General features: G+C 42.9%; 1 protein-coding gene across 6 annotated transcripts in view; it reads left to right on the forward strand.

Annotated features, from left to right (window-relative positions):
• The window catches only part of tlk2 (tousled-like kinase 2), a 207,382-nt gene that overhangs the window by 70,385 nt on the left and 118,051 nt on the right, over positions 1-18,946 (forward strand). For all 6 annotated transcript variants that reach the window (XM_043675313.2, XM_043675314.2, XM_043675317.2 and 3 more), the window contains 2 exons: positions 17,546-17,614; positions 18,752-18,824. In XM_043675313.2, the coding sequence (XP_043531248.1) occupies positions 17,546-17,614; positions 18,752-18,824 (142 nt within the window). The remainder of the gene's footprint in view (positions 1-17,545; positions 17,615-18,751; positions 18,825-18,946) is intronic.

The following is an 18,946-nucleotide window of genomic DNA, read 5'->3' on the forward strand; positions in this document are numbered from 1 at the left end:
GCATTGCTTTTCATTGTCCCCAGTGTTATTTACCCTGAAAAAAAAATGTATTGTTTCCACGTACTGAGCTCAGTCTTTGACGGCAGGGTTGAATGAGTCAAGCTTCCCGAATAACAGCATGATGCCAGAAATGCTTACCACTATTCAAAGATACTGTTGTGAATGCGTTTCTTCAGGAGCGTGCCTTACTCTCCACTCCAATGAAATACCCTCTCGGAGATTATAGAAAGTCCTTGACACTGGTTCAGTTTCTTCAGAGCCATCTACCAAATGATTAGAATGTTTGACATTGTTCTTATCTGTCAGCCATGGCTCCCTGATCGGATCAGATTAACAGCCACAGTTAGGGAACTCCTCTTATATGAGGTCCACGTGGCTGACTTCATTACAATCACTACACTCACAAACCTACTGAATATTTCTGATTGGAAATTTCTTTGTTCTTCTTTCTTAAATAAAATGGTTGCCTGATGTGTCCATGCACCTCAGTAGAGTATCATGACTCATTGGGGTAGTGTGCTGGAATGCCAGCCTCATAATTCCAGGAGTTGTTACAAATGTGAAAAGACTTAGTCAACCTTTTCCAAGTTCCCAGTTTACCTGACTTGACTAGTTACTTCAGTTAAGAAAGCGCTGACCAGGTTTCTGTGCTTAACAAGAAAATAACTTTATTACGAATAAGTTGTTTTTAATTAATGGTAATTAGGAATATGAATTGCCAATTGGACTCTATAACTTGAACTCTACCCATTTTAATTATCCCTCCCATATACAGACAGACATATAGACAGTCAGCACATGTAAATTAAAGGCAAAGAAAATCAGAGGAACGCATTTCAATAGCACCAATTTGGACCATAGGATTCGATGAGTTGTTTTCTTTCTCCTCTTCAATACTTTTTAGTTCTTTGCTTTTGATACAGTTGCTTACATCCAGATGCTTTCTTTTATTCACTGGTTGAGAATTTCTCATTTTGGTGCCTTACAGATCGTTTAATCCCTTTAAATAGGGAATTTGCAGAGAAAAGTAAGTGGAAGACAGCTAGTTGTTACTGGAGGTTTTGTGGACCTCCACATGGGAGAGAGCAACATTTTTTCTAAAATTTCCCTTTGCAGGCTGGGAAGTTCTGTCCTGCAGTGGCTCCAGACAACCCCAAATCCCTGTCCAGAAGCCAGTCAAAATGTTGTCAAGTAATTGTCCCTTATTTCCGAACTCATTCATTGCACTGTTGCAGGAAATATGTAACATTGTATACAGCTTGCAATGTGCTCTGGTAAACAAGATTTTTAGGACTGCAGCCATTTATTTGCATTGCCTCCTTGATTTCAAGCAGTATCTTCCTTTATTTATTTATTGTCATTTGTATGTTGTTACAACACTTTTCACTGTATTTTATATGGTGTTGCCACTCTCCAGCACCATCTTTAAAACCTGGGATAAACAAACCAAAACATAGAATGTAAAGGCATAAAAATAAAGAAATAAAGTTCAACTTTAGTGTCCTTCTTGTTAAGTGCTCAGCTATGGGCTTGAAGTGGCTAGCAAAGAGCAAGATTTATCAGCAAACGGGACCAGATATTAAAAATATTTAAATTTGTCTCAAAACAGAATCACACCTTGCTGCATATGCAATCATTTCCTTGGAAAAAAATTTCTTTAAAAAAGAAAAACAAAACTATGTTCTAAATCTGCTGTTGCAATATAGGCCACAGTCCAAAAATAAAGGAAATGATAAGATGTCTTTACAAGTGATAGGCTGAGCTGCACTGATGACCTGGTTTCTTGTGCACCTGAGGAAAATGTGAGAAGAAAAAAGGAAGGCTATTTGTATAAAAACAACAGCTTCCATTTTGATTCTGGATCTTTGTTTCAAAGCGCAGATTTTGTGGAAACTTGTTTGACATCTTTTCAGTTAGATTCCTGAAGAAGGGCTTATGCCCGAAACGTCGATTCTCCTGTTCCCTGGATGCTGCCTGACCTGCTGCGCTTTTCCAGCAACACATTTTCAGCTCTGATCTCCAGCATCTGCAGACCTCACTTTCTCCTCATCTTTTCAGTTAGCTTAGATTCTTGCAGAAGAAAGGGGGAAACAGCAGGTTTGGGCTCAGTCCAAAAGCTACCAAATGTTTGATGCAAAAAGTGATCATTCGGCTTGTCAGTGTTTAATCCTGGAAGCTATAACTGAGGTTTGTTAAATACTGTCCCAAAGGACTTTATGCTATTTATCATGTATACTATCAATTGTGTGCTATTATGTTTTTTTAAAATGGCTGTTCAGTGGAAATTTTAAAAAATAGTTCTTTATAGTGAGGTCCTGCTGGAACATTGAATGCAACAATCCCAGTACAAGGAGAACCCTGTCATTTTTAGATCTGAAGTAGATGTAGGTAATCACAATCTAAAATGGAATTTGTACAATCAAAACATGTGACCTGTACTTAAAAATAACAGATGAGATATTGCATGAAGGGAAGTGACTGTAGGAACAATACTCCAATTCGTGGTATTGTTTATAAATTTTGATTTTTTTTTCCACTGCTCTATAAATATTTTTAACGGTTATCAGACTTGAACTATTTAGTGAAAAATGTAGTACAGGAAGCTGGAAACATTTCTTCTGTGAGCATAAGCATTCAAAACAATTTCTTCATTTCTACCCTCATACTAACCCCTACCTTCTCAGATACTTCACCTTTTAGGGCCTCGGTAATTGAGCACCTGACTGCCCATGTTTAAGAGATCTATAGTAGTCCCACTCACTTCAACATAGTTCTCCTTTTGCTACAGATGTCCATAACATTTTAAACTCTTCGGGCTTTTTCCTTCAATGGTCTTGCAATCTTCACTGACGTCCTAATTCAGGATGTTGTCCTTTCTTGTTACTCCACAGCCATGTCAGCATTCACATTGTGTTATTTGCAGTTGTCATTCTTGTCTCCTTGATGCTGCCCAGGTCTTTGCACAATGTAAGGCCGGATCTCCCCACGGTCTACTAGATTCTTTCTTTCACTTTCAGTGATACTTCTGTTTCATGTAACGCTCCACTTTACTACCTCTCAATTACCTATAATTCTTAAGCACTGCCTTGGGTTGAGGTTTTCTTTCTTCTAATCTGTTTTAGGTTCTGAGGTGAGTAAATAGACAGTGCTGCGTCCACAAACCATGCTACAGGTGATGCCAGCGAAAGTCGGTATATGGGATGGTTGGGTTTTCGCTGTTAGTGTTTTTTTTTCTCCATCTGAGGTTGTTGGCTCCTTTGTGGAAGTCCTCTATCCTAATCGATCAATCCTGTGCCAGATTCGGTGATGAATTTGCATATTTTTTCAAGTTGTATTGCAGGACCCTGACATGTTATTCTACTTTCCTGGCTATAGCATGCTGTGATGAAGCGCAGACTAGATGGCTTCAGTTTGGAAGTCTTGGGAGGCATGCTGATGATGTCACCTGCCTAACGTAATTTTGATTGTAACCCATCCACAAAACTGCCTGAGAGATGCGTTAATATTGGAGCACTTCTACTCCCCGTGGATTTGCAGGATTTTGCAGATGTATTATTAGTGATATTTCTTGAGGGATTTGAAATGTCTGTTATACAGTGGGCATGTTTACCACGCATGCACAAGGACAGTTAACATTATTGCCCTATCGACCACGATTTTGAGGTTTGGGATCTTTGTCATCAAACATTCTGAAGATCAAATGACCAACTGTAGTGCAGGCCACTGAAGGTGACAGTGAATTCATCACCACCTGTGTCCTCACTGGGAAGATAATCTGAAGGCATGGAAATTTACCTACCTTGTCCAGTGACTTTCTGCGAATCTTGACATTTGAGAGACCGTATTGTGGAGCAGGCCAATAGTGATTTTTTTTTTTGTCTTCTGGATTGTTTAGCTTAAGACAGAAGTGAGTACTGCAGATGCTGGAGATCAGAGTCAAGACTAGAGTGGTGCTGGAAAAGCATAACAGGTCAAGCAGCATCCGAGGAGAAGGAAAAATCGACGTTTTGGGCAAAAGCCCTTCATCTGGAATGAGATTGGGATCCTCGTGGGTGGAGAGATAAATGGGGGGGGTGGGGCTGGGGAGAAGTTAGCTGAGTGTAGTAGATGGATGGAGGTGGGGGTAAAGGTGATAAGTCAGAGAGGAGGGTGGAGCGGATAGGTGGGAAGGAAGATTGACAGATGGGACAGGTCAGGTGGCAGAGGAATTAGGAATACGGGATAGTATTTTTGCAGGAGGTAGGTTGGGAAGAGGTGTAATCCAGGTAGCTGTGGGAGTTGGTGGGTTTGTTTAAAAAAAAATGTCAGTGCTGATTCGGTCATCGTTGATGGCGATGGAGAGGTCCAGGAAGGGGAGGGAGGTGTCAGAGATGGTCCAGGTGAATTTAAGGTCTGGGTGGAACGTGTTGGTGAAGTTGATGAACTGTTCAACCTCCTCGTGGGAGCACGATGTGTCACCAATGCAGTCATCAATGTAGCGGCGGTAAAAGTGGAGTGGTGCCAGTATAACTCCGGACGATGGACTGTTCTATGTCGCCGGCGAAGATACAGGCATAGCTGGGGCCCATGCAGGTGCCCGTGGCTATCCACTTCATCTGGAGGAAGTAGGAGGATTCGAAGGAGAAGTTGTTGAGGGTGAGGACCAGTTCAGCCAAATGAATGAGAGTGTCAGTGGAAGGGTACTGGTGGGAACGTCGGGAGAGGAAGAAACTGAGGGTTTGGAGGCCCTGGTCATGGCCTAAGGCCCACTTTTGCGTTCTCTGTTCAACAATAGATTGGACCCTGGCCTCTTGAGTGCGCACATAGTCAAATATCATCTGCATCCTGCAGCTCAGTGACAGAGTTGGGATGATCTTGGACTCTGGATTGGAAATGACATCATTTGAACAATTTTCCATCTGTTGTGTAGAATAACCCAACATCAGTGGAAAGTGTCATGGATTTGGGATTTGCATAAACGTTGGGTCTCTGGATCCATTGGTGAGGAGCTGAAGAGTATGGTGCTGGAAAAACACAGCCAGTCAGGCAACATCCGAGGAGCAGGAAAATCGACATTTTGAGCATCAGCTCTTCATCAGGAATGAGGGGGTTACCCAAAGAGACTGAGAGATGAATGGGAGAGGATGGGGCTGGGGGGGAAGGTAGTTGGGAATGCAATAGATGGATGAAAGTGGGGTCAAGGTGATAGGTCGGATAGGAGGATGGAGTAGATAGGTGAGAAGGAAGATGGACAGGTAAGACAGTTCAAGAGGGCGGGGCCAAGTTGGAAGGTTGGATCTGGGATAGGGGGGGGGGGGGGGGGGGGGGAGGGGAAATGGGGAAGCATGTGAAATTCACATAGATCCCATGTGGTTGGAGGGTCCCAAGGTGGAAGATGAGGCGTTCTTCCTCCAGGTGTCAGGTGGCTGAGTTTGGCAGTGGTTGAGGTTCAGGACTTGCATGTCCTTGGCGAAGTGGGGGGGGGGGGGAGTTAAAAGTGTTCGGCCACAGGGCGGTGGGGTTGCTTAGTGCATGTGTCCCAGAGATTTTCTCTGAAATGTCCCACAAGTTGGCATCCTGTCCCCCCATTCCTGATGAGGAACTTATGCTCGAAACGTTGATTCTCCTGCTACGAGGATGCTGCCTGACCGGCTGTGCTTTTCCAGCACATTCTTCAACTCTGAACTCCAGTATCTGCAGTCCGCACTTTGTCCTTCTCCATTGGTGAGGATCACTGCTTACATGACATCACGCAGAAGGGTGGGAATGATAATTAATTTCTGTGGGCAACCAAATTTGAGGTGAATGCTCCATAACTCTACCCAGCTAAGAGTCAAAGGCCATTGAGGTCTGAAAAGTTACTACTGATGCTGTTGGCATTTGTCCTGTTGTATAGACCCTGTCTATTGTTCCTCCAAGATGGAATCTGCATTGACTCTGGGAAGGTCTCTTCAACTGCTGAAATGAGGCGGATTCTTACAACTGCTTTCTTTGTGACAGACAACTGGAATTCTGCTATATAGTTTCAACTGTCAGTCATGACTCCTTGAAGATGGTCACAATTCCAGCGTTTTTGAGATCTCCTGGCATGTTGCTCTCCTTCCAAGAGAGGGTATTGAAGTGTGTACATGAGACAAAAGTGCTTTTCTGCCATAGGTTTTCAGTTGGAGATTCTTTGCGAGTGACCTTGTTGATTCATAGCTGTAAGATAACCTTTATAATCTTGTATCAGGCTGAGATTGTGCTGAAATTCAAATAGCATACTATGGGATGTGGTCAAGGACACTTTCATCATAGACTGAGCCTTGATTGAGGAGATCCTCAGAATGCTGTAATGAGCACTCACTCCCTCTGTCCTTGATGATTTTCAATTTATCCCTAATTCTCAATGGAGTAGCTGCTTGGGTGCCTGGACCCGAGATAGTCTTGACTGGGCTAAATGCTATGTTTCCTGCACTATTTCTGTCCACAACATTTTCTATGGTCAGGAGTTTTGTGTTGAACCTTTTATCTTTGTCTGTAGACCTGCTTTATTATCTCGGCTATTGTCGGTGATTCCAATTCAGGAATACCTTGCATTGTGATTTCGAAGCTTTTGGATTTCCGGGTTGTTTTTCATCAAATTGTTCTTGTTTCCTGATAAGGAAATCCAAAGGCTACTTGCAAGCACTATTTATGATGACTTTTCAAGCAGTCTAGATGCTGTGGACATTTCTGTGGTTCCTGTTTGCTAAGCATTGCTGTATTGGTTGGGAGGCACTGACTGAGGTTGTGTCTGTGGCAATGTTTCTGTCACTGATGCTTTTGGGCCAAGCTGATGTAGGTAGTAGACTGGATTTGGCAATGGTTGGTCCAGTAATCATTGGCTCCTGGCATTGTGCAAGTGCTGCAGATGTCCACTCAGTCCCTTACATAGATGATGGTACAGGCAATCGTGCATCAAAGTCTGGAGCAATGGTGTTGCCATAAGTTCTTGTATCTGACGAAATAGGATATTTATGGTCAAACCGTCTTCTCAGCATTTTGTCAGGAGGAGGACATGGTTGCTGTTTGTTTCTTCACTGTGCCTTTCCAGAGATTTGCCAACTGTTACTGAAATCATCACGGAGAATCGATGAGCACCCCACCTACGGTGCATGAGTGAATCATTGCTCATGCCTGGTGCAGAATTCCTCTTATTTTTTGGTTCTGTTGTTTCTAGGGTTTGAAATACACACCGACGGTGGTGTGCTGCTTCTGGGTTAGCATGAGCTGAAGGGCAATCAGGCATGTGTTTATCCCATCAAGGACTCAGTGAGAAAATCATATGGTTGTTTTTAAGGTTGAAGCTAACATGATGGCATACCTGTTCTTTGGGCTTACCTGGCTTCATCTGGACAGCTTGTTCTTTGAACTAGCCTTCTCCTGCCTGTCATGTTTGTCTCAAGGTAGTGATGCCAGTTTCATAGATTTGAAGTTCTCAAACAATGATGGCAGTGTAACAACTCAGATTTGTTGTTGCTGTGTTTGGCCATGAGCCCCATCATGTTCTAGTTGCAGAATTTCATTTTGAAGGGGTAGAAGATGCCTGTGGTGGGTTCCTTTTACCTTTGGCTACCCCACAGTCCTGGCAGAGCCCAGTGGCAGGGGTAACTGAGACCAAAGTTCCCTGTAAGTTGTGCAGCCACTGGGAAACCTCATGCACATTGTTCAGCATGTTGATGAATGGCTCTGCATCAACAAAATAATTACAGGGAATATTAGGTGAGAACAAGTGGAGTGCAGGCACTGTGTATGACTAACGCATATACCTGTATTCTTAGGAGACAACAGTCCTGTTGCTTTAGGGTGAACAGCAGAATAAAGATGCTCTGTTTCATTCAGCCCCTTTTGAGAATGATCATTGGTCACAGCAATGAGTTGATAGCTGCTGATTAGATTCCCGTGCTCTGGGCCTTGATAGTTTTCTGATGGTCTGTTTTCTGACTGATCTCACGGTGTTCTCCTTACTCAGTCTATTTTTTTTTCTTTTTTGTTTTGTTTTTCTCCATGGTGGCCTTGTCATTTTTCCCACTCTGACCCTACCTAAATGCTGTGTCATCTGCAAACATGATGTAGAGGTGCTGGTGTTGGATAGGGCTGGCCAAGGTCAGAAGTCACATGACACTAGGTTATAGTCCAACAGGTTTATTTGAAAGCAGAAGCTTTCGGAGCATTGCTCCTTCATCACAAGAAGTGAAGAAAAACACAGGCACAGAATTTATAGACAGAGAGATCAAAAGATCATATAAATGGTCTGAGTGGAGTGTCAACAGGCTGAATAATAAGTCTCTGCAAGTGATCAAAAGTGTCAGATGGTGTGGGTGAAATGTTAATTGAGGCAGAGAGATTATTAGAAAAAAATTAAAAGTAAAGTGGTGCTGGAGACAAACCAAATGACTGGAATAACATGATAAGTGTAAGAGTCACATGCCAAGGGGCTCACCAAAGTAACATGTCATTCAAGACCGTACAACCTAATTAAGGTAGAGCAATCATAGCAAGTTATCAAAGTGATGGTGTCAATACAGGAAAGCAAGGATGATTTTATAAGTAGCGAACAGTATGATGGGGTTACATCTAGTGCATCATGAACCCAAGATCATGATTGAGGCCGTCCTCATGGGTTCGGAACTTGGTTATCAGTTTCTGCTCAGCGATTCTGTGTTGTTGTGTATCATGGAATCCCTACAGTGTAGAAACAGGCCCAACAATTCCACACGGACCTTCCAAAGAGTAACATACCCAGACCAATTCCCTTACTGCTCTACATTTACCCTGAACTAATGCACCTAACCTACACATCCCTGAACACTATGGGCTATTAAAGCATGGCCAATTCACCTAGCCTGCACATCTTTCGAATGTGGAAGGAAACCGGAGCACCATGCATTGTGTATCTTGAAGGCAGCCTTGGAGGAAGTTTACCCGAAGATTAGAGGCTGAATGACCTTGACCGTTGAAGCCCTCCCCAACTGAGACGGAGTACTCCTCCTTTGTAGCATTCTTGCCTGCAGCATATGAGGTAGACAATATTGACCGAGTCACATGCTTATCTGCTATGTACGTGGTGGGTGGTGTTCCCATGTGTGATGGTAGTGTCTGTGTCAATGATCTGACATCTCTTGCAGAGTTTGCCACAGCAGGGTTGTGTGATGTTGTGGTCAATGTTGTCCTGAAGGCTGGTAGCTTGCTGCGAACAATAGTCTGTTTAAGGTTTGGCAATTATTTGAAGGTGAGTAGGGATGATCTTGGTGCGATGTTCATTGTCATCTATGGCATGTTGAAGGCTGCGAAGAGCAAGGTCTAGTTTCTCTGCTCTGGGGAGGTACTCAGTTGTGTCCTGTGTCTGTCGTTTGTTGCGCTTTTTTGCTGTAGCACTTTGGAACTGGCAATCAATGGATTAAGCACCATGTCCCGTTCTTAGAGTACCCTCATAGACCAGTTGTACCTTTTATCCTTTGATCTCTCTGCCTATAAATTCTGTGCCAGTGTGCTTTTCTTCACCTTACTTGACAAAGGAACAACTTTTTGAAGCTTGTGATTTCAGATAAAACTGTTGGACTATAGCCTGGTGTCGTATGACTTCTGGCCATCTGAAAACATAGGATATATTTCCCTCCCCTCCCCTATCAGCATTCCGTAAAGACCACTCCCTCCGTGACTCCCTCGTCAGATCCACACCCCCCCACCAACCCAACCTCCACTCCCGGCACCTTCCCCTGCAACCGCAGGAGGTGCAAGACTTGCGCCCACACCTCCCCCCTCACCTCCCTCCAAGGCCCCAAAGGAAACTTCCATATCCGCCACAGATTCACTTGCACCTCCACACATATCATCTATTGCATCCTCTGCACCCGATGTGGCCTCCTCTATAATGGGGAGACAGGCCGGCTACTTGCGGAGCGTTTCAGAGAACACCTCTGGGACACCCGGACCAACCAACCCAACCACCCTGTAGCTCAACATTTCAATTCCCCCTCCCACTCCACCAAGGATATGCAGGTCTTTGGACTCCTCCATCGTCAGACCACAACAGAACGACGGTTGGAGGAAGAACGCCTCATCTTCCGGCTAGGAACCCTCCAACCACAAGGGATGAACTCGGATTTCACCAGTTTCCTCATTTCCCCTCCCCCCACCCTGTCTCAGTCAAATCCATCAAATTCAGCACCGCCTTCCTAACCTGAGATCTTCTTCCCGACCTCTCCGCCCCCACCCCAGTCTGACCTATCACCCTCACCCTCACCTCTTTCCACCTATCACATTTCCGACGCCCCTCCCCCAAGTCCCTCCTCCCTACCTTTTATCTTAGCCTGCTGGACAAACTTTCCTCATTCCTGAAGAAGGGCTTATGCCCGAAACGTCGATTCTCCTGTTCCCTGGATGCTGCTTGACCTGCGCTTTTCCAGCAACACATTTCCAGCATCTGAAAACATAACTGACCATCTATCTCCTGTGTCACCTTAATCAGTTGGAGCATGCATTGCAATTGTTAAGAAGGTGTGCCGCAAACTGGCCATTGGCCTCTGAGTTCTAATTTCTTCTCGCGCTCTTTCTCTTTTCCACTCATACCCCCCACCCATCCCATTTCTTTAATATTTTTCCATTACCTATCCATGGAGAATCTCACCTCAGCAGACACCCGAAATGAGATTTCTCTAGATCGATGCAACATTGAGCTTGAATTCACCAACCTTCCTGATACTATTCCATCATTTGTCTCAAAATAAATTTAGTGATGCTTGAATCCACACAATCTTTCCTAGGTTCCCACTATTTTTCTCTCTATGGTTATAGGAAGAGGATCCATTTCACATGGTTTATTTGGTTAAGATTACAGATAAGAATAGAACCGGCAAGTATGGTTTCAGGCAGCTGGACAACAACAGAAGCAATTGTGGAGGATACTGTGCTCAACCATATCATAAGTTGTAGACAAGATGTCAAGGACCACGAACAAAAGCTCAGTCACTGTCACATAAGCTGTCATTTGTAATTTTGGGCAGAGCATTTTGTTACAGTGGCAGAGCCAGAAATCTGATTGGATCAAAAAAGCAGGACGCTCATTTGAGAGGCAGCTGTTTCAAGAACTTGAGGAAAGGAAGATGGACATGATGTAATTTTTTTGTCAAGGATTGACAACTGCTGATCTGAAGGAGAGAGGGACAGTGCCCAAGATGAGAGAACATTTGATAATGCCATCTCCTGTAGGAGACAGGAAGAATGATAAGGTGGTCAGCAGTTTAGGTGGGAATGGGGTTAAGGGAGCAGGAGATGAATTCTATTGACAAATTGAGCTTGAAGAAGGCAGGAGAAGTGATAGGTAAGCTAGATAATGCTGAGAGATCAGAATTAGGACAGGGTGAAATCTTGAGGTTTCCCCTGGTGGAGAAGGGAAGCAAGCAGGTGAGATAATGACAAAGAGGTCCATGTGCTCCTCATACCTATGAATGAGGAATGAGATGCAACAAGACCTGGATAGTATTCAGATATGGGTTGAAAAGTGGCAAGTAACACACAAGTATCAGGCAATGATCATCTCCAATAAGAGACAATCTAACCATTGATATTCAGTGGTACTACCCTCACCGAATCCTCCACTATCAACATCCTGAGGGTAACTACTGACCAGAAACTCATCTGGACTTATCATGTAAATACAGTGGCTACAAGAACAGGTCAGTGCCTAGGAATACTGCAGTGAGGAATTCACCTCCTCACTCCCCAAAGTCTGTCCTCTATCTACAGGAGGCAAATCAGGAGTGTAATGGAATATTCCAGGATGTGTGCAACTCCAGCAACACTTGAAGCTTCCAGGACAAATCAGTTACTTGATTGGTACCCTGTCCATTCACTCCCTTCACCATCGACACTCAGTAGTAGCAGTGTGTTCTATCTACAAGATGCACTGCTGGAATCCACTAAAGCTCCTTAGGCAGCATGTTCCAAAACTGCAGCCATTTCCATCTAGGACAAGGGCAGCAGATACATAGGAACGCCACCACCTACAAATTCACCTCTAAGCTACTCGCCATCCTGATTTGGAATTATATCACTGTTCCTTCAGTGTTACTGTGTCAAAATCCTAGAATTTCCTCCTGAAAGGCATTGTGGGTCTATCTAAAACAAATAAACTAGTTCAAGAGAGCTTACCTAGGGATAGGCAATAAATCCTGGCCCACCCAGCAATGCCCATATCCCACGAGTGGGGAAAGGGGTTTAAGAAGGTTTTTTAAAAAGAGATACAATGGCACATCTTCGCACTTCAGAAGGATCTTGGGATTATGAACAGTTTGCAAGAGTAGGTAATGCATCAAAATCTGGTGGTGAATAGCTGGTTGTAGGCCAAGTGGCCTTAAGGGAGCCAAAGTGAGACTGTTGCAGGGAAACAAGCAAGGTAAGGGTCAGAGTAATCATAGAGTCGCTGTAGTGTGGACGAAGGCCATTGGCCCATCAGGTCCACCCCACTCCTCAGAAGAGCATCCCACCCAGACCCTATCCCTGTAACCCTGCATTTCCCATGACTAGTCCACCAAACCTGTACATCCCTGGACAATTTAGCAAGACAAATCCACCTAACCTAAACATCTTCGGACTGTGGGATGAAGCCGGAGCACCCGGAGGAAAATCATGTGGACACTGGGAGAATGTGCAAACTCCACACAGACAGTTGCCCGAGGTTGGAATCGAACCTGGGACCCTGGTGCTGTGAGGCAGCAGTGCTAACCACTGAGCCACCGTGCCACCCTTGTGTCCAGTTTTGTTTGATGGTATGTGTTCTGTATGCATTTTCTCAGCCCCTCCTTCACACGTTTCCCAGGGCTGGCATATGTGACTCTTTAATAATCCAATTTGTGGTTGACAACCTTTTCTTCTTAGAATCATAGAATCCCTACAGTGTAGAAGCAGGCCATTCAGCCCATAAAATATACTTTTCTTCACTTAACTTTTATTTTAAAGATTTAAAGTTGTTTTTATTGTGGGTATAAAAGTCTACTGCTGCACTTTATAATTTCAGATTATTTTAACAAATACTGTATTACTTAGATGTAAGTGTCATAAATGATACTTTTGGTTCAAAGAACAGGTTTTATGGTTACGACCTTTATTGTTTCCAAATAGTTTCATTTTAGATGGTTTCAGTTTGAATGTACTTGGAAGCTTTTTTAAAAATGAGAAAATCATTGCTGAAAAATTCTTAGTATAACTAAAGATACATAAAATTGAGTTTCCTGAAAATTACAGCAAAGTTAACGCTGTCATTCAGAGTTGTGTATTTAATTTCTTTCTGTTGGTGCATTCAATATGTATATTTTATTTAGTATTTATGCAAAGTATACATGTTATCAGAGGCATTTGGCAAATTTCCAACTACTTTGCTTGGAAATGCTAAGGTTTTGTCTTATGACTATGCCTATAATAAATACTGACAGCTTTTATTTAACAAAGGTTTTTCGGGTAATGAAGGTCATGACCTCCTGCTTTTCCCATTGCTGGTAGTTCCTCGAATATGGTAACTTACTTTGCCTGTGGCAATTCTTCTTTTCCTTGTGAGTTCTCTGCACAAAAGCAGGTGTAACCCATAGTGTCCTGATGTCCACCACTAGTAGGGCAAGAAGGAAGGTCTTAAATCCAACCTAGCTGGCACAGAGATCAACCCCATGCTGTTAGCACCAATCTGATCCTCACCAGCTTTTTAGCCAACTGCCACACAAGCCCTGCACACTGTGACATACGTTTTGTAGTCAGCACTGATATTGATGCGACAGCTTCAACTGTATTTCCACCAGTTGGCTGACCAGGTTATACCCCTATTCTTGCTACCTGCCATTAATATAGAATTGGAGGGATTTACAAATTGATGCTTGACCTGTTTGGCCATTGCAATGTGCCTTCCTTGATTGTGTTTTTTTTAATTAATTTGATACAATGTAATAAAATTTTGTGATGAGTCAAAGTATTGGGAACATATTAAACACCTTGACACAGTACATGTAGGAGAGGTCGTCTCCATTAGTGGGAGAGTCTAGGACTAGTGTGCATAATCTCTGAATAAGTGGTCACCCAATTAGAACAGAGATCAGGAAGAATTTTTTTCTCTGCTTGTAAAGAATCGAAAGGACCAAGGTTATGGTGACACGGCAGGAAAGTGAAGTTGAGGATTATCAGATCCGCCATAATATCATTGAATGGCAGATCAGGCTGGATGGTGTGAAAAACCTATAAATCTGTGTGCTTGAGCAGGAAAAATAGAGGAGCTGATTATTATTTAAGTAGAGAAAGACTGCAGAAAGCTACAGAACAGGGGGATGCAGGAGTCCTTGTCCATGAATCATCAAAGAAAAGCTAGCATCCAAGTTCAGCGGATATTAGGGAATACAACTGGAATGTTGCCCTTTAATTCAAAGGGAATGGAATATTAAATAGGAGGGTTTTGCTAAATCTATACAAGATATTAGTCAACCGTTGTCTCCAGGATAGTGCCAGAGACTGGAGGATAGCAAATGTGGTTCCCCTGCTCAAGAAGGGGAGTAGAGATAACCCTGGTAACTATAGACCAGTGAGCCTTACTTCAGTTGTTGGTAAACTGTTGGAAAAGGTTATAAGAGAGAGGATTTATATTCATCTAGAAAAGAATAATTTGATTAGCGATAATCAGCATGGTTTTGTGAAGGGTCGGTCATGCCTCGGAAAAGCGCAGCAGGTCAGGCAGCATCCAAAGAACAGGAGAATCGACGTTTCGGGCATAAGCCCTTCTTCAGGAATTAGCCCGAAGCATCGATTCTCCTGTTCCTTGGGTGCTGCCTGACCTGCGCTTTTCCAGCAACACATTTTCAGCTACAAAATACAGAGGAATTGGATTGTGGGAGATATAGCAGTTTGCATCAGTAATTTGCTTGCTGAAAGAAGACAGAGGGTGGTGGTTGATGAGAAATGTTCATCCTGGAGTCAAATTTGTAGACGACACAAAGGTTGGTGGAGTTGTGAATAGTGACGAAGTAGGTTACAGAGAGACATAGATAAGCTGCAGAGCTGGGCTGAGAGGTGGCAAATGGAGGTTAATGCGGACAAGTATGAGGTGATTCACTTTGGTCGGAGTAACCGGAATGCAAGGTACTGGGCTAATGATAAGATTCTTGGTAGTGTAGATGAGCAGAGAGATCTCAGTGTCCAGGTACACCGATCCTTGAAAGTTGCCACCCAGGTTGACGGGGTTGTTAAGAAAGCACACAGTGTTTTAGCTTTTATTATTAGAGGGATCGAGTTCTGGAACCATGAGGTTATGCTACAGCTGTACAAAACTCTGGTGTGGTCGCACTTGGAGTGTTGTGTACAGTTCTGGTCACCACATTATAAGAAGGATGTGGAAGCTTTGGAAAGGGTGCAGAGGAGATTTACTAGGATGTTGCCTGGTATGGAGGGAAGGTCTTACGAGGAAAGGCTGAGGGACTTGAAGCTGTTTTCGTTGGAGAGAAGAAGGTTGAGAGGTGACTTAATAGAGACATATAAGATAATCAAAAGGTTAGATAGGGTGAAAGCAAATTACTGCGGATGCTGGAATCTGAAACCAAAAAAGAGAAAATGCTAGAAAATCTCAGCGAGTCTTGCAGTGTCTGTAAGGAGAGAAAAGAGCTGACCTTTCGAGTCTGACTGACCCTTTGTCAAAGCTTTGTTAGTTAGACTTGAAACGTCAGCTCTTTTCTCTCCTTACAGATGCTGCAAGATTTGCTGAGATTTTCCAGCATTTTCTCTTTTTTGGTTAGATAGGGTGGATAGGGAGAGCCTTTTTCCAAGTATGGTGATGGCGAGCACAAGGGGGCATAGCTTTAAATTGAGGGGTGATAGATATAGGACAGATGTCAGAGGTAGTTTCTTTACTCAGAGAGTAGTAAGGGTATGGAATGCTTTGCCTGTAACGGTAGTAGATTCGCCCACTTTAAGTACATTTAAGTCGTCATTGGACAAGCATATGGACGTACATGGAATAGTGTAGGTTAGATGGGCTTCAGATTGGTATGACAGGTCGGTGCAACATCTAGGGCCGAAGGGCCTGTACTGCGCTGTAATGTTCTATGTTCTATTAGCTGGAATATCGTGAACAGTTTTGTGCCCCTTATCTGAGGAAGGATGTACTGACATTGGAAGCAGTCCAGAGAAGATACGTTCGATTGATACCAGATAAGGATGGATTGCCTTGTGGTAGATTTGAGTCTGTACTCATTGGAATTTAGAAGAATGAGAGATGACCTCTCATTCGGCAAGATAGGTGTGGAAAAATTGTTTCCTCTGGTCAGTGGGTCCACAACAAGAAGGCAAATCCCACAATACATTCAGGAGGAGGAATTTATGCTCTCAGCAGGTAGTGAAGCTGTGGAATTATTTATTGTAGAGAGCAGACTAAGCTGGGTCATTGCATATATTCAAAGCTCATGTAAACAAACAGATTTTTAATCAGTAAGGGAGTCTAGAGTTCTGGGGAAAAGCAGGAAAGTGAAGTTGAGGATTATCAGATTAGCCATGTTCTCATTGAATGCATAGCAGCCTCGATGGTCTGAATGGCCAACTTCCCTTGGTCTTCAGGCCTACTCCTGCTCCTGTGTCTTAGGATCTTATGACCATCAAATTTTGGAGTGTCTTTGAGTCCAGAGCTTCTGGTTCACCAGTGGAGTTGCTACCCACCACACTGCAACATATTCGAGACTAGAATACTGTTGATTTGCAGAGCTTGGGGTAGTTGTACAGTGTACAATTAGGATGTATGCAATAACATAACCTCCAGCCATGGTTCAGTGACACTGGGTAAAATGTAACTTAACGTTGCAATAACCTCTCAATCAGCCAGCTGACCATCCCATGGGATTTACGTAAAGGGTCATGTTGTAAAAACCTCTGAAAGATAGAGAATAGTAGATTTGTTCATGTGCTTTAATTTTTCTCACTCTTGCATTCATGATTTTAATCTTGTTATGGTTGAGAAATCTGAATGCTTGTATGTATTGACTATCAGCAAGTTATTTTACCTGGAGGATATCTCTTCATCTCTCCTCACCCAGAGTCTGAAAAAACGTTCTTCCAGCAGGGATTATTAATGGTGGACAGCAACAGAATCTCTGGACTTTTTTTTAAATCAAAGCGTGACTTGTCATTCTGCATTTCCTGCTGTAATCTAAGCCATGTGTATTGATTGTTGTATGTAGTATCCAGCCTGCACTCTGACTGGGTTCTAACATATACTTTGGTAAGCTTTTAAATTGATTTGGTAAAATGCAAGAAATGACAGGAATCAAAAGCAGGCTTGCTCTTTCACCTTTTTATCTGCAGTGTAGATTAAACCATTATTGAGAAAATCTCACTGCAATGGATCAATATTTAATTTCCCTGCTGTGGATTATTCTACTCTAGGGCATTACAGACAACATCCATCATGAACATAAGAATTTTATCATGTCCAATTTGTTCCGCCTGATGACTGAACTAGGTACAGATTACAAAAGCAGAGATTAATTAAACAAAATCTAACTTATTTTTGTTTCTCTTGTTGTAGATGCCAGTAAATGAGTCTTCCAACCAGAGCTTGTGTAGCTTGGGATCTCTGAGTGATAAGGAATCTGAGGTTAGTAATTGTTGGGTTGTGACGTGTAAAGATTTTGCTGATTCATGCATATTGAATAAGTAAATAGTGCTTGTCCCTTAGAACTGTGTCTTTTCTGTCGATTACAGTTTCCTGCCCTCTGAATTGGTACAATCCTTGAAAGCAGAACAAGTATCTTGTTTGCAAATTCAAATTTGAATATTTTATATATCCGATGTAATGCTGAAATCACATATTCCCCAGGTTGAGGGGCTCCAAACCCAGTCAAATGTAATGTTATAAGCATGGGGTTTTTTTCTTTTATAAGCTAGTTTTTTTTCTCTTTCCTCAATGTGGTGTGAAATGTTTTGAAATTTCTGTGCTGACCTGCATCTACAGGTGGCTCAGTGGTTAGCATTGCTGCCTCACAGTGCCAAGGACCCAGGTTCAATTCCAGCTTCAATTCCAGCCTCAGGAGACTGTGTGGAGTTTGCACATTTGCCCCTTGTCTGTGTGGGTTTTCTCCAGAAGATATGCAGTTTAGGTGAATTGACCATGCTAAATTGTCTATAATGTTCAGGGGTGTGTAGGCTAGGTGTATTAGTTCGGGGAAATGTAAAGTAATAGGCATAAGGGAATGGATCTGGATGGGATACTCGTCAGAGGGTCAGTGTGGACTTGTTGGGCCAAATGGCCTGTTTTCACACTGTAGGGATTTTAATAAGATGGATCATGTACCTATAACTATTCTTTGGAAAAGAGCGTATTCAGAATTGAGGGATCTGATTTATTTTACAGGTTGGGGACCAGACCATCTTGTTTTAGCAGAGTGAGATAACATAGAGGGAAGCATTCTGGTGCTGCTGGAAGAGTAGGTGTGGCACCAGTGATGGTTCTGGTCTTGATCAGTTGACTCCATATTGCAGTTGGCTCCTTCCTTTCATTGGGAGGACCCACTTAATTTATATGTTGGAGAAAAGCAAAGGCTCTGTTGTCCCTGTTATAATCCATTTGCTATTGTCCTTTCTATTTATTTTTCTCTCTTTCCCTTACCTTGGATTTGATGCATGGAGGAAGTCAAGTGTGATTGGCTGTTTAAAAATTTGCTCAAGCATGTTGAAACTTTACAGAGCAAGAAAGTTTTTAACTTCGGGCCAAATCTTTTATTCCTTCTCTTAGACGCCTGAAAAGAAACAAAATGAGCAGCGAGGGAGGAAGCGAAAGGCGGATCCCTACAATGAGGCCAATCAAGGTAAGCCTCAGTGCAATCCTTTTATTTCCAACGCTATGCTAATGTTTATAGTGCCCAAGCCTGTTTGCAAACACTAGGTTTAGAACACTTCTGCTTTTCTTTTTAAAGAAAAATTTCTTGAA

Source organism: Chiloscyllium plagiosum, unplaced genomic scaffold, assembly GCF_037043375.1.
Source record: "Chiloscyllium plagiosum isolate Xiang-an unplaced genomic scaffold, Cpla_swu_hap1 HiC_scaffold_32, whole genome shotgun sequence".
NCBI classification, from domain to species: domain Eukaryota; kingdom Metazoa; phylum Chordata; class Chondrichthyes; order Orectolobiformes; family Hemiscylliidae; genus Chiloscyllium; species Chiloscyllium plagiosum.